This window comes from Buteo buteo, chromosome 2 (genome assembly GCF_964188355.1).
Source record: "Buteo buteo chromosome 2, bButBut1.hap1.1, whole genome shotgun sequence".
Classification (NCBI taxonomy): domain Eukaryota; kingdom Metazoa; phylum Chordata; class Aves; order Accipitriformes; family Accipitridae; genus Buteo; species Buteo buteo.
The window spans coordinates 1,148,931-1,165,481 of NC_134172.1; the positions used below are offsets into that span (position 1 = coordinate 1,148,931).

General features: G+C 39.7%; 1 protein-coding gene across 12 annotated transcripts in view; it reads left to right on the plus strand.

The window, feature by feature from the left end:
* MAP4 (microtubule associated protein 4) overlaps positions 1–16,551 on the plus strand; it is a 164,217-nt gene that overhangs the window by 61,842 nt on the left and 85,824 nt on the right. For all 12 annotated transcript variants that reach the window (XM_075042566.1, XM_075042574.1, XM_075042520.1 and 9 more), the window contains one exon: positions 607–672. In XM_075042566.1, the coding sequence (XP_074898667.1) occupies positions 607–672 (66 nt within the window). The remainder of the gene's footprint in view (positions 1–606; positions 673–16,551) is intronic.

The following is a 16,551-nucleotide window of genomic DNA, read 5'->3' on the forward strand; positions in this document are numbered from 1 at the left end:
TTAAAGAAATATTATGTTTATTAAATTCCTTAATTATTCCCAAAGATGGTTTCCAAGCAGCATTTTAAAAACCTTACACACTTGTTCAGCCAGTTTTCCATCCACCTCACTGTGCTGTTATCTGACCTATGCTTTGTCAGTTTGTCTATGAGGATGTTATGGGAGATGGTGTTAAAAGCCTTATTAAAGTCAAGGTCAACAGCATCAGCTGCTCTTGCATCACATCCACCAAGCCCGTCAAACTTTATATCAGCTTGGCTAAGCATTATTTGCTTGAAGGAAATCCAGAGTCGCAGTGGTCTAGTGCTGGCCCTTAGGAACGCTTAGTTTGAAGTGATGGTATGAATAGATAAAGCAGTTTCTAGTTGTGTTGAGTCTTCTTCATGGGGCTAGATTTTATGTGATTGAAAAGCTCTTCCTTTTGGGTTTTAAGTTGCACAGGCTCAGTGCCATGTGGGTACCTTATTTAAAAAATAATTCGGGGGGGGGGGGGGGAACACCTTATCTGTGTTTGATAACACTAGTGTTGTCTTTACAACATTGTTTTTAAGTTTTGAATTAAGATTAACTTCATCCAATGCTCACATTTCCTTTGATTTCTTGTAGATACTTCAGCTTCTGGGCCAACAGTTGTAGAAAATGGTGACCATGGAATAGAAGATCACCGCGCAGGTATGTGCTTAATGTCTGAAGGAAACACATCAACTTCTTTATTTATTATTGGACCAGTAAAACCTCATTGTGACAAAATGCATCATCTTTTTGAGTCGTATTTCTCCATGGAGGGTTGTTTTTGGTTTTTTTAAATGATATTTTCAAAGAATTTGAAACAAAAGAGAAATGCATTATCGTTTGGGTTTGAAATTGCTTATTTGCATAAAGCCTTTTTCTGAAGACATTGTATACTTTATCCATGGTCAGTGTTGGGAAGGCAAGATCTAGGGCACTGATACCTAAATGGCTTTCCAGTGATGCCATAATATTCATAGCTGAACTCTACTCTAACCTGTGAGAATGACTTCTCCTGTTCCCTATGGACCGACAGTGATGTTTCTTCTCTGAGTACACCATCCTCTGATGCAGTTTTTTCATTCACTAATTCTTAGCTGCTACTGAAATTACACTGCTTTGTTTATTCTGCAGCTTCTACTTCCAGTCCAAACTACCCTTCTGTAAATATCTCCTAATATTTACTTTAGCAATCTCAAAGCTGAAATTGAGGTGGTCTTGAACCTTTTTTCAAACAGTGTTAGGATAGCTTTGTCTGCAAGGAATTTGTCATGACTTAAGTGGACCAATATTTCAAACTTCTGAGGAATCTGGAAAATAATTGATCTTTCCATTAGCAGTCACATGATAAATACCAGTTCCCTTCTATGAGACTTTCTTACTATGAATTGGATTTCCTACCAAATTCCAGCTGAACTGTTTAGGATGAGCAGTACCAATGCTGCGACTGGGTGCATAAGCCAGTGGTTTGTTTCCTTTTGTGGTGAGGAGGGTGCGGACTTTGACAGGCCGTACAGTAGCACCTCTATTTTCTTTAGGATAAAATATTCAAAAGTCAATTGTTGTCCTGGCATTGGTAAGAGCTATTTATTTGGTCTCCCTTTTTCATGATCTCCAGCTTCAGCTTTAGCACTACAGATCATTGCTAAGATTGTTCGGATGTTCCCAGCATTAGCATCCCTACTAGTCTGTAGGCGTGACCCCAAGGAAAAAAAAAAATCCAGGAGATAACGATGAATGTATGGGAGTGGGAGACAGGGATGAATTAAAACACCTCTTTTGCTGTAATTGTCATTAGAGTGTGAGCAAGTTTTATGTTCTTATTGAGCATGAGAATATAAAAATTGATCTTTGTACTTAACTTCCCATTGTAAATCTGGTCAAAAGGAAGCTGTGCATATTTTATAACTTAGTATAAAACTGAATTTAAGATAACTTCTGAAACTTCCTAAGGATACTTTGTCTCTCTCTTTTTTTTTTTAATACATATACCTTAAAGGAGATAGAAATAAAATCAGATTTATGATACTCTGGGTATGACTGATTAAATACATGGAGGTTTTTTTATTGAACTTCTGAATTGTGTTTAAAAAATCTCTTATTATTTACTTAATAATAGCTTTCTGGAGGTTTAACTCTTCACACTAAATGCTAACAACTTTGATCAAAGATACTTTTATGTGTCTGAAGCTTTTTAATTTATTAATATGTTCCATCTTTGTGGGGTAGAGTTGGATTTTTTTTTTTCTCGTTAAAGGCTGTCTAAAAGTGACATCAAAGTGGTAGAAACAGCATGTCAAAGGATGAAGAGTCATAGGCATCAAGTTAATTAGGTTTTCCAGAATAATAGAAGATACATACAACACAACTACTTCACCGACTCTCTCCCCCTACCCCCTTCTCTATGGAATACTTGAAATATCTATGCTTATACATTCGAGAGTAAGGGAGAAATGTTAATTTTCAGTAAGATAATGGAGGTTTTTTCCGAAGTTGAAGAGCAGCTGGTGCTCTGCAGAAATACAGACAAGTTGTTCCAGACCAGGTGACAGACTTCAGTAGTGCCTGGTTCTACATTTAATAGGTGGTGCTGCCTAAAACCTTTTGTCCCTGGCCCTAAGCCACCTTCAGTTTTTGGCTCGCTTATTTGTTTTCAGCTGGATCTATTCCCTAATCTGTCTTTTTTTAAAGCTGAAATGATTCTTCTGGATGTGCAGTGTGGGCCCAGTGCAGAGGTGGGAGAGTAGCTGAGAGGACTAAGGAAAGCGATGCTCAAGGAAACCAGCTTTTTGCCACAAAAAGCAGTGTAAGAGCTACAGAGAGAGCTTTTAAAAGGCGAGCTGTGCTTGAGTTGGATTCTGAAACAGACTTCAGGGAAAGTATTGGGGAAAGATGTAGTTAAGATATTTGAAAAATACAAATGTCTGGTTATCTCTCCACTCTAGATCACAGGAAGCATTGCAGCACATTTTTTTCACCTATCAAAATGTTTTATTGCATGCAACATTATCTACAGACATCTGGTGTATGTGTATGCAGAGGTTAGAAATAGTCAGGTCTGAAATCTTAGTGCTGGTTTGGCAGCCTGTGCTGCCTCCTGACCGGATCCCCACTCTGAAATGCCATTAATGTAGTAGATGGCATAAATCCCAAACTAATGTAGCTCGGGGCCAAAACCCTATATTAACTGTTTAATTATTTTTATTATAACAGTGATGTATTTAAACCATTGATTCAGGGATGCATATAGCACAGTATTTCAGAATGTAAAGGAAAAATGTGAACAGTTGACTTTACGTTGGCTGTTGACTTGAGGGTCCAAACCTGTGGCCGTGAGGCTGCGAACCCTCTGCACCCATTTGCTTCCCCTGAAAGCAAGAGACTGGCAGTTTCTCTGAAGGGTGCAGTTCTTGGCAGTGCTGAGCTGTATGTGGCAATGGGTTATTTGGTTTGTGGAGTTTTGTTTTTTTGAGAATTTGAGAGCTACAGACTGGGAGCTCTGGCTTTGGTACTCAGCACATAGACTGAAACTCGCTCTATTAAATCTGTTCTTCCTTATAAGGATAAATAGAAGAGCAGTTGGTGCAGCGTTTGGAGGAAAGCTGTGCACATCTGGTGCAATTCAAGTGAATCAGCAAGGGTGTGGGGAAACTGTTAATAGCTTATAATCACTCATAGCATGCAGGTATTGAGTTAGGGAACTAACTGCTGACTTTCATCACGCAAAGGTTAGAGGGTGTTTAGTAAAAGTCTAACAGCAGGTTTAAAAGAAAAAAGCGTAATTTTTAAACAGTGTAACTTTTGCAACTCCTTATTGCAGGATATTTGCCTAGAGTTCAAAGGAATTACATATGTTAAAAGAGACAAATTTCTGAAAAGAAATCTATCGAGGATGATCATATAGTTTAATCTGGATACCTCTTGTTCCAAGATCCTGTTCATTATCTTGCTGGAAGATGAGAAGTAACCTAGGGAAGTATCGCTATTCGGTGTTCATACTTTCCCTAGCTGGACTTTCTCTCCAACCAGCCTGCTTGTCGTTCTATCATCTGAGATTGGGTCACAGAAATACTTTGTCACTGTTTTCAGTGCAAATTGTGCTTTTAAGCAGCATCCTGAGCTGCTGCTCCTTTGATAACAATTTGTCACTAATCTTGATTTATCACAGCTAATTTTTGCATGTGGCACAATGTCATGCCATAGCATGACTAGTGATATATTTTCAGACACTTCTAAAAGCAAAATTCCATGTGTCTTTAATCTGGCTTTTGGCAAATCTCCTGGCTGCACTAAATGAAATATTGCTTGTTGTGCAGTGTGCTACCTGAATGTTCATGTTTACTAATGACTTGCGCTTTTTTGCCCCTTTCCCCATCCCGTTTCCCTCTCCTACTTCTTTTCCTCTCTTCTATTTTCTCCTCCTAGAAGCCTAGACTGTCTCCTAACACTGGGGCTGCCACTGATACAAGACCAGTGTACTTTTCTACCTGCCATTACACTTCTAAAATCTTCAGCATTTTACAGAGCTCTTGCTTTACATCCTTGGACTTTGCGTGTAGAAGAAACCAAAGGGTAGCTGTGCTGTCGGCCGATCAGCCCTTCTCCTCCTCCCTCTCTGCTCTGCAGTGCTTGTTGAAACCTTCCTTTCTTTGTGTAAGCACAAATGTGCACAATGGTTTTTAACTGCACTATTTCAGCACTCCCACTGTTTTTAAATCACAACTACAGCTCCATTTTTAGTTCAACCACTTTTAAATTTAATTTATATCCTTTTTCATGGATGCTTAATAACAGATATTAAATTTAAAGTTGTGCTTTCATAGCGGATGGGTCCACCATGACTGCAGCTCCTTTCCCTTCTCCCTGTACTCACCACAGCCTTTTAGAAAAACACTGAGTTTTACCTGCCTTTATCCTTGATGCTTTGAAACCTTCTCATATGAGCCTTTTATCTTTAATAATGTTGTCTTCTTTAAAACAGGTGTTTTCACATCATAGCACTTATTATGCAGACTTGAGAAACAGATTAGGAAAAACTGTGTTTACTGAGGTATAAGCACATTGTCTCTGGTTTGTAAGGGGTGGATTATGGGGTGCAAGCACTTGCCATCAACTGGGAGTATAAGGGAAAACGACCAACCCCAAATTCCTGCCTCAATAAGCTGCTTTGCTGTTGTACAGCTTCCTGCAAGCCTTGGAAGTAAGAAAGAAAATTGCCTTTCTTTAACTTCATGCCTCTAGCTTCATTTTGGTAATGACAGCCTTGGATGAAATTTTACCTGCCATGAAAAATATTCTATCCCTTCTAAAACTGAGAGAAACAAAAGATCTAGGACTAATTGTCAAACCTATACTGAAATAATTATGACAGTTTCCAGCAACACCAAAAGGAATGGGCCTGTTTTAACCTTAAACAGAGCTGCAAGAGGTCAGCAAGTCTGTTGCAATTCCTGCTGTCTCTATAAAGCTGCAAAGCTTTCCAAACACAAGAGTCTTAGTTACTAGCATTCAACAGATAAAATGCAAAAGAAGGAAATAATTTAAAGAGACTACTTAGCATTTTACATGAGGCAAGCCTAGCCTGGTTTTTTGTAGACTAGTGAATGTTTTGTTTGAGGATAATTGTGTTGTGAAGCTAAAGGTACTTTGCCTACAACACTTGATAAAAGTACAGAGTTTATTTGAATCCAAATCTAGTCTAAGGTAGGATGCGATTCTTCAAATTGCCAAAAGCTAACATACTTTGATGTGCCTAAAAATGGTATTTTCTTGTTGTGAAGAGTAGCTTGCACCTGAATATTCCTAGTACCCTGCTAGTGCCCATGACTACATTATGATACCGGTCTACTAATGATTTACTGGAAGAGTATCGCACCTTGAATGAATATTACTGCTCATGCCATCAGAGGTCGTCTTTCAAGATCTCCTTCAAAAAGTGACCCATCCAGTCTTGATTTACTTTTTTTTTTTATCCAAGACCTCACATGCTCCCCACCCAGGGTGACAGTGTCCAGAGTTGCTGCAATGAATTGTGTGTAATCAGCCTGTTTAGTGATGTGCATCAGGACTCGAGGCTTTTGTTCTCTAATTTGGTGGCAATTTATTGCTTTACCCACCATTCAAAGCCTCATTAGTAGCTGACATCCTTGTGGTGCCAGTTTCTGAACAAGTAACACCGTTGGCTTCTCCTCCGAGGTAGCTAGCTGTCATTTCTGAGAGAAGCTCATTGTCTACAGGCACTCAGCTGCCAGACTGGGCTCTTCCCTTGCTGGTCCAATGTGCTGACCTGGCAGAGCCACCACACAGTTGCTTAAGGCCAGCAGCCTTTGAGACCAGATCCTGACTGAGGTACAAAAATAAGCATTTCCCCATGGACTAGAGCAATAATGGTAACTGTCACAGATTGCCCCGTGTCTTTTCTGGTTTTACTGGAAATAATGCCATGTGATAGCATGTAGCCAACAGCTTCCACCTTTGACAAGCCACCAAAGCCTTACCCGCTTTTGGGGGTGGTGGAAGCTCCTGCTCACACGTGTCTGTGGGCCATCCAGGACCATTTCTCCAGTTGTACTTCACGTACCATCAGGTCTGCTGCTCAGTCACACCAAAAGGTGAGACGAGAGCAGTGGCATGTGATGCAAGGAGAGGCATCTGGTCCTTCTTGTTGTCATGAAGTGCTTTCCTCTTGAGGGATTTTTGGTGTCTGTTGCCATAAGAGGAGATTGTTGTGTTCGTGGCTTTAAAGACCTCTTTGTAGCTTTTTTTTTTTTTTTTTTTTAAATGTGGTTGATCTTGGAGCAAGGGAGCATCACAGCTAGTTTGGAGGCATTTTAGCTTGGTTCCACAAGTCATTCTTTATCACCTTTTGCCTTAAGTGGTCTTAACTATTTGTGCCCTAGAAATGGAGAATAATGAATAAATTACAGAGAGAAATTTTCAGATTGAATAATAGAAGGTTTCAGATTAACTGAATATCAGACTTTCTCCCCCTCCCACAGATGCTTTATTTTACTGAAATGCAATAATGCTTTAAAGTATTGGCTAGAGGGGATTTTCTAGCACTTGTAGCAGTTGGCTAGGTCAACTTGCTTTGCGAAGCAGGCAATGAAGTTGCAGAGCAATCTGCCTGGTGCAGGAGCTCCCAGTTCAGTGAAACGGGGCTGGATGTCTTGTCAGCTAACCAGGCACAGCAGTGTCTGGAGCAGACCAAAGTAAGGACTGCTAATGCAGACGGGGGCACCCCTGGGGGTTCAGTCACTGTCTTAGCTGATAGCATGAATAATTCATTCCATTACACTACGACTTTTTTTTTTTTCCTCCCATATTTTTATCCCTGTTTATTTTAAATGTCATTAGGTTTACAAATTTGAGTGTAAACTTGTAGATAGAGAAGGGAGATGGTTGTTTCTTGTTTGTGGTGGTTCTTCTTTACAGGACTGTTAACAAAAGCTCTGCAATGTCATGTGTTTGCTTTTTCTGGGGCAGAAGTGTAACATGCTGGTCCCAGGAGGCTGAATGTTTCGGCAAGGGGAGGAAGAGGATGTGGGAGGGTCAATGCAGAATGTTGTATCTTCTGTCACTCTCAGAAAATATACGTGTATCTTGCTGAAAATCCAGTGCAGTAAATGAACATGCAGGAGTGTGTGTTTCATGTTGCAGTTTTTATTTTCAGAAAGCCAGGTAGATACCAGATGTGTTCCTCTGTCTAAATTTCATGTTATCCACACTTATCTCCTGTCTTTGGAGATGATATGATACCTTTGCAGAACATACTAAACTTTCTTGTGCTTATAAGCTTGTCTGTTATCACTTCTGATTTTTCTTAATGATTCCAATGCTTTGTATGACGTGAAGCTGTATATCACTGTTGAATAAATCACCCTAATAAACATCTCAAACTAACCTCTCAATAGTTGTACTGTGGTGAGAATCTTCTTGGATTGTGCTGCTTGTTCATAGTTAATATCTACAGGTAGCTGCATGTGCTTGAATAACCACTCTGGTGTTACTTCTAAAAGAGGTAAATGACTTACACTGGATTAGTTTGCTGTCTGGACAGATGTTTGAAAACGTCCAACAAAAAATTGTTTTAGGTAATATAGTTAATACATTAAAAAGGAAATTCTTTCAATGAGCCACATGATTTTGTTGTTGTTGGGGGAGTGGGCAGAAGTAGAAGGAACACTTCTTCCCACTGTGCTCAAGGAATAAAAAGTGAACTGGGGATGGGTGCGATAAATGCTCATTTCCGTGTTGGACTTACAAGGTACTTAAAATCTGCACATGTGAACTAGCTAGTAAATAATGTCTAGTGTTTGTGGCAGTGCACCTCTTATGGCATAAGATGCCTGATACTTGTGAGTATTCACAGAAAAATGACATGTCTATGGGAATGGTAATCTACACTGAACAATATTTCTGAGTGTATGATGTATACACTGGAAGCATTTAACTGCCACGCTAGCTGAGGTTGAGTCTTTGCTGTTTGTTATCTAACCCTCTTCTGCTGTTGATTAAGTTGCTAGTGCACAAAATTAAAAAAAAAACAAAACCAAAAAACAACAAAAAACCAAACCAAAACAAAAACCCCAACAAAACCCACAACGACCCCTAAAAAAAAAGCCATTCCTTATGTTTAGCATTTTGTAAATAGGACACTTAAAGTTGTGCTTTTCTAATTAAAGCTGTTTTTCCTGTTTTACCTGCCTGCATATTTCCCATTTGGTGCAAATTTTTATTTATAAAGGCTTTTATACTTTCTGAACTTAAGGGAGAGCTTTTTAGGCTTTTCAGAATGGGTCTGCATCCAACCATATTCGCTAAAGGAGAGTTCATGTTTCTGTTGCTTCAGTCTAAAAAAAGCAGCAAACTGAATAATTCAGAAGGCTTGGTTAGTTCTTCAGACGGGCATGACTAAGAGGTTTTTTTGTGTGTGTCTGTCTGATCTTTTGGGGGCGATTATTTTTAGGCCTGAGATGGGTGGGGGAAGGGGAAGGTGGGCGTCTTGACGAAGCTGATCTGACAACTGGGGGGCAGAAGTTGGGGGGTGTTATGCCCCTGTGCTCCCCGACTCCCGGTGAGGATGCTGGGTGGGAGGCAGAGGCACTGCCAGGGGACGTGCAGCTTCCCCCTTGCTGCTGGAGGGTGAGTGCGGAGGATGAAGGTTTATGCTCTGCGGGGTGCCCCTTGTGCAGGCTCTGAAGGAGCCCGTGCTCTTTCAACTGAAGAACCCTTGTGGCTTTCTACGGCTGGCAAAGGAGTTGAGTGGCAGTTAGCATAATCCCAACTCATGAGCTACTCGCAAGCAGTTCGGCAAGCTTAAAGAAACTTCCCAGATGTTGAAGCGCTTAAACTCTAGGAATGCAAGAGACATTGGGGTAAACTTTTGTTCAGCGCAGAACTTTGCTTAGAAAACCTCACCTCTCTGAAGAGCCCCTTCCATGCCCTGGATTAGATCAAGGTCTGTAATCCTCATGCGGCTGAGTGTTTGGTGGAGTGTCGTGCAGGGGAACGAAGTCACTGAGCACTCAGATCTCAGTGAAAGATGACTCATGAGATCACCAGGGCACAGATCTGTCACTTCAGTGTGCATTTTATTAATACAGCTCTTCTGTATTGTCTGACTGCATACTAGTTTAATGTACCTGATGGATACTTGAGTTCTTATGAACTGAAAAGGTGTATTGTGAGCTGCTTAACAATGGTTCTTTAAGTATACATAATGTCCTGCAGTAGCTTGGCATTAAAATAGTACAGGTCTGTGCTAAAAGTGCATTTAAGAGCTTTCAGTCCTTGAATCTCTCTTGCTCTTCCACAACTTGGTAAGTTGAATAGTCACATTTTGTGTGGAAATGATGTTGATGTATATTGACCATAGATAAGGAGCATGTCCTGAAAGATAGTAATTTGTGCTATCAATTTTCTAAGTCCTTTCTGTTAAGACTTTGGATATTTTCGTGAATATTCAGTTCAGAATGCTGGTTTCATCTGTACCTTGAAATGACTGTATGAGTATCTAATATCACAGGAATAACTTACTTGAAGAACTGTGATTTTGGAAGATTAAATAGGTGAAATTTATTTGTCTCTGTGGAGGAGGAGCCAGTTGCTACTAATACAAACTTTCCTTTTTTCAGATGAAATTTTAGTGGAAAGAAGCTTGTGTTGTAGTGTACCTCTAGGGTTTTTGGTGTTTTGCTGACCATTTTGTATAACAGATAGGTCCACTAATGACTGCTGCTTTGACTTCTGCAACACAGGGTAGTCTCAGTATGTTCCCTGGCAGACCAATAACTTTTATTTTTTTGCTGTAAATATCTGATCTTGATTGCTTTCATCATGTAAAAGTTTTAAATAAATAATCTATGTTCTTGGGGTAAGTTCTGCATAGTTCCTACCAGAATTGTTCTTTTTATTAAAAACAAACAAACAACAAACCCCACAAAACACCCCCCCCAATTCAGTGAACTTCAAACAAGCAAAGCTTTGAGAAATTTATGTCCAGTGTAGGTAGCTGTAGACTGATCAACTCACCTCTCCTTTCTTTAAAGGGTATCTGGATGTTGTTGACAGCAAGCAGCACTAAGTCAGTCTGTTTGTGATACCTTTGTTAGGCATTGATGGGCAGATTATTTTGATTCCAGGATGATTTCTGAATCCCAGGGCCCAGAATTGCATCGTAATATGCATCCCTGTGCATATGTGTTTGTAACAAAAGTCGGGCCACTTCTGAGGGCATATAATCAACCTCTTTTGCAGATTCTGGATGTGCAACTTGCTTGTCACCCTCTAAACTGCCTGGTATACTACTGTTTTCTTTGACCATCCAAGCAGAGGAGATTCACCTGTATTATGCTAAATGCACATGTACAAACTTGATGAAAGCCCTTGGAATGATAGCTTTTCATTTCTCTTATGAAATCATAGGAAGGCATTAACGGTGCAAGTCACCTTCTGCAGAAGTCGCTGCCTTTTCAATGTCCTCCTTAATCTGGGAGTACTGACTCCGCATCTGTGGCGGGCTGCAAGCACTGCACCTTGTGTCCTGCGTGGGTTTTTTTGTTGTTCAGTGGAGCAAAAACAAACTCAGGTGAAAAGTGCCATATGTGAAAGCGATTACTTTGTGCTCTTTAGGCTTAGTTAAATAATGGCCCCCACGCCAGCAACCGAGGCAAGGAAAGAGTGGTTGTTAGTGTCTTCAGAGGTCTCTTTGCCTCATGGAGACAAATTCTAAAAGCTTATTTGGGTTTATGTGAAATAAATCACAAATTCTTCTGAACTGTAGATTAATGTCTATGCTAATGCCTGTGCCTTTGCTTCATGCAGTGATGCAGTAATACCTCAGATGGTCTTTTGTCAGTTTTCACAAAGTACAGCCATTTCTCCCTATTCCTGATGCCTTACTTAGGCAGCTATAGATTTCTCACCTCTAACTGGCTTGTTATATGTATATGTACATATTAAATAGAAATAACTTTTCACGGTCAAACTACATAAAATCAGTAATTATGAGTCTGAACACACTTTGAAATTTCAGTTCTAATCCCAAAACAAGTATTATGTACTGCCTTAAATCTAGTGAGTATGGCTGCTGACTGTCAGCAAACCCGAGTACCTTCTGCCCTTGCTATCTGCTCATAAGAGGGCACGTGGCCTTTGTGGTGACATCTCCCTGCACGGGAAGTCGCTGGAGCAGTTGGGTGCTTTCCTGTAGAAGCATCAGTGCAACAAGGGAGTGTTTTATGACTATAGACAACCTCTTTTACGTACGCTGTAAATAGCACACTTTCCCTGAAACTTCCTGGATCTAATTTAAATGTAATTGATAGCCTTGGCACTGTGATAAAAGTTGTCTTTTTGGTAATTTTAATGAACTGTATTGGGAAAAGAAATAAACTAATGTATTAGCAAGTTATTCTTTGCTATGGATTTCATATCTTGACATCAATTCTACCCTGACCATGGAGCAAAGAACAATTTTTCTTTTGTATATTCTTGGCACTGTTTTTTTTCTTTTCTTTTTGGAATCTCTGCATCGTTATCTTTGTTTCTTCTCATAACAGTCCTCTAATTAGTGTTTCACTAAACTAAACTTTGTGACTTTCCCAAATACAATAGTAAGGGAAGAAATGGATACTGCTGGCAGTGAATATTTTTGGCTGGGATGTCATATCTGATCAATGATGAAATACAGCTTTTGAGCAAGAAGCTGGGTGGTGGTAAATTTCATCATAGATAAAGTTTCCACATTATGTGAGACTTCTACTATGTCTAATGTGTTGGATTATAGGAGCCTTATGTTAAGGGGGTTTATATTGGTGGAGATTCTCCTACTCACCTCAGTTGGCGACTTTGCTGTCGTGAACCCACTTCGTGTGACTCCAAGTGGGTTTCCTATTATCCCTGCTCCTCGTGCTGGAGAGGATCCCTCTGGCAGCACGTGAAGCCATTCAGCAAGTGTCCAAAACCTATGTCGAGGGTTTTTTTTTTGCCTGCATGATAGTACTGCATCCCCGATGGGCTACTAGATTCAGCAAGTTGCCATGTTATTACCAGGGGATGATTTTACTAAACATTTAAAGTACATTCAGCATTGTACTCCAGGTTTTTCTTACTGTGGTGCCCATTTTGGGCACTATTCAACCACTTTGCAGTGGGGAACAGTTCAGACTTTGTGCATTTGCAATGTTACTTGGCTATTACATTTTTAAATATGCTAGTTGCCTGTTTTTATGAACTCTGTTTAGGCTTAAATTCTTTAATCTCCTAAAGTAAGACAGAAAAGATTCAGCCAGTTCATGTTGTTGATGTCTTACAGAGAGCAGACTAAGACTCAAGGATGTGACTGGCTGTGTTCAGGAAGCCAGCTGTGTTGGCCAGAAAGGCTTCGCTTTTGACAGTCACAGCTTTTTGTGCAGGTTCAGAAAATATTTTTTTAATAATTCTAGTGACTCTAGTCAGGTGAATAAGTAGTTAATTCATAACTGAGAAGCCAGGTGAAGACTGAAAATAGCAAACCCCCCTTTGTTTTTCTTTTTGATGATAGTACTGGTAACAAGGGATGAAATGACAGTCTTTTGGCTCTGATGTCTTGCTGGACATCATGATTAGAAAAAAAATCAGTTAACATAGAAAAGTTTTCCTCTAATTATTTTTAGATTAAAAAAAACTAAACTGTTTTCATAACTTTGATATTCCACCCCGTGCTTTATCAGCCATATTTATAACCAGTGATTTTCTGAAATAACTATTCAAAATGTCTGTCTTGTGTGCAGTTTTGCACCAAAATATAGCTTGATGGGAAGAAAACCTACAACAAAACAACAAAACCCCCACCAAAACCAAACCAAAAAAACTCCAAATAAACAAAATTGCCCCCATGTGCTAGGAGCAATGTAACACTAAAACTTAAATGGTTGTATGGCATAACTGTAAAATCAAGTGTGTGCACAATCTGTAATACTTTCCTGCTAAGGAATGTTTTTTAGCGTAGATGCTATGTCTAGTAGCAAGGTTTGAGTTGGCTGCTGATGGGTACTCCTTAATACTTAAGGGAAAGGGAGTACAGATAAGGTAAACCTTAGGCTGGCTGACTGGAAGTGCTGATTAGATCCTGAAGTTCAGTCTACTCTGACATAAATCAGTCCGCTTTTTTACATATGTTAAATGACATGCTCAAGAAGCTTTTCTTCCTGGGCTGTAGTCTTGTTTGCTGCTTGTATCAAATCAGCTTAAGTAGTTGTGTAACGAGCTCTGTTATTTGCAAGAAAGTAGAGCATGGCAAGCCCACTGGAGCTGCTTTATGAAATGCTCCGCTTCCCCAGGGACAAAGGGGAATCTGCCCCCGTGCAGCTCCCTGTGAGGCTGAAGACACAAGTATGTAATTGAAAGCATTGATGCTTCTGAGCCGCAGTGGTGTTGCGGCATGGGGAAACAAAGCTCTGGAATGAGGAAGGGAAGAGGTAGGAATTAGCAAGGATGTAGGTTTTTCAGAAAGCTAGCACTCTTTTGTACCGAGTATCACTCTGGGTTCCTAAAAGACTGCTGATGCATGAAGGACAGTAAGTGTTGGAACTGGTACAGCTACTGGGAATGTATTGAAAGCTCCAGTGATGGCTACAAGTAAAAGGAGGAACCTTTTTTTTTGTTTGTTTAAAAAATGCTGTTGCCATGGCCGTGTCTCTCTTAAATGGTATCTTCCTAGCAACCTTTTCACTTTTTGCTTCTAAACTTCGATTCAAAGGTGGAATGTATCCTGACTTGACTTGTTGAATAGAAAATAAAAAAAGCTTATAATGCAGTAGTACATACGTCGAGTCTCTACTAAAAGCTTTATGGTGAGGCTTAGTGAGATTTAAAAAATGTTAATACAAAACCCTTAGTTTTTGTAGTGTGTTTAAGAGTCATTCTAGCATGCATCTGACAGCTGGATGAATTAATGTGCTTTTTACAAAGCTTGAATTTCCTAAGCAAGTAGCTATTGCTTAAAATATTCCAGCTTATATCTTGAATTTAATATCTTATTAGTGCATTTAAACCAACTGATTTGTGGAGGTATGCTTGAGAATTACTGAAGAAGTATGCAGACTAATATCTAATAGAAAATGTGAACCCTTTTTCTCTCCATCTGTCCTTCAAGTTCATCAGTGTTTACACAAAATCAGCTTGATTGCCATTTCTCAGAACTTTGTTTTGGCATACCAGAGTATTTTTGTACACATAATCCTGTAAATGGCTGGACATTGAGGCAGCCTTTTTAAAATAGAGTGGTATTTTTAAAAGAGTTTAAAAGAGGCAGGCAGAAGAGAGACTGAGGTTTATTGTTGCAAACAAGTAGAACCACTTAGCCTTACTGCTTTATCATCCAAAGATACATTATGCTTTTATCCTACACTTATGTTACCCATTTTTCCTTTAATTAGCCTGTCTTTCTGGATCTTAACTGCAGGTTAAAAAGATACGTGGTTTTTTTCCCCCTCATTACTGCCTCAGACAACATCCTCTTTCTTTTCTTGCTTATTCTGATAGCTTCTGCAGTGACCCTATCTGCAGTGGGTAGCTGATAGCTTCTGCAGTGACCCTTTAGATTAGTGGAACTTATATGCCATGTATGCTTGAGAGACTTGTCAAAGGAAAATAAACCAAACAATAGTACTGTAAAACACGCATCAAAATTAAGCTTAGTCTAAACACTTTATTATCACGGTTTTGCTACATCAGGTTAATTATTTATCTTAATAATAAGAATTTATCTTTCATTTTACATCGGTTAGCTAAATATTTACCTTTGAGTTAGTAATGTGGCCAAGCCCCAGGGATAAGCTATTGAGCTAACAGCGAAAGGCAAATAGGAATGCAACTCTACAGCGATTTAGTCATCACACATCTGCAGACATGAACAGGAGAGTCACCGGCAGCTGCCAGCTCCGATACCTGCCGGGAGCTCCAGCAAAACTGCTGTGCAGTGGAGGCTGATGGCAAGGTAGCTTTGTGTGAAACATGGTGCCCTGCTCCAAGCTGCTATCTCCTTCTCACAGTGCACAGGCTCTCTTGTTTAAAACTCTTCCTTTTTTTTACCTCTTCTTCCTGTCTAAACCTGGGGGTTCTGTTTGTAAAAACAACTGATTTAATAGGGGTTTATCCTGTTTACAAAAAAAATCAAAGAGCTGTGTGCTGGGATGTTGGAGTAGCTTTGACATGGGCTAAAATGAACCTGGGGGTTAGGAAACTTCCCTAATCCTAGCTCTAGTTGTAGCTCACTCGGAGGCCTTAGCTCTTTAATCTTCTTCCATTTCAGTCCCATCCCTGAAAATAGGGTAAGGCTGATTATATTGTGCATTTTATCTTTTATAGCTATGCTGCATCTGTTATTATCACAGCGTTCTCATTTCAGTGGTGTTGACTAGTACCAGGGGTAATCTTGGATTAATCTGACCTTTTCTGGAAAAAGAAAATCTTGTTGTTACGAAACGTATCTGGATATGGTGAGGCTGAGCAAGAGGAGATCTTTGGTAGTTGGTAGTGAGAGCAAATCTACACTTCAGAGCAAGTGTATCTTTTAAGTGGCTAAGCAAATGGAAATTCAGCTTAGATGCTTAGCAGGCTGGCTGCTAGTGTTTCCTCATTAAACCCATAAAACTACTCTCTATGGAAATGGTTTTGAACATATTCAGCTCACTTAGTCTTGCATGACTAATTCACTGAAAAATAAAGAAATTATAAATATGCTCATCAGTAACCCCCCTTTTTGCTGCTATTTTGGTACAATTTGTAGAGCTAATTACCAACTCCAACCCATAAAATACCAAGAACATCTTCATTGGAGTTTGCATTTCTAAAATACTCAGGCTTTTGTCTAGTATAGCATAAAAGTTACCTGAATTATTGCTGAATAAGTATTGAAAAGAAAAACTTTGCAATTTTCCGGAGTGTTAAAACTTTGAAAGAAGGCGTGAGGGATGCTCAGGATCCTGTTGTCCTCTCCTGGCCCAGGGAGCTCTGCCCAGTCCTCTCTGAATGGGTCTCTTCTCCCTTTGGATAATG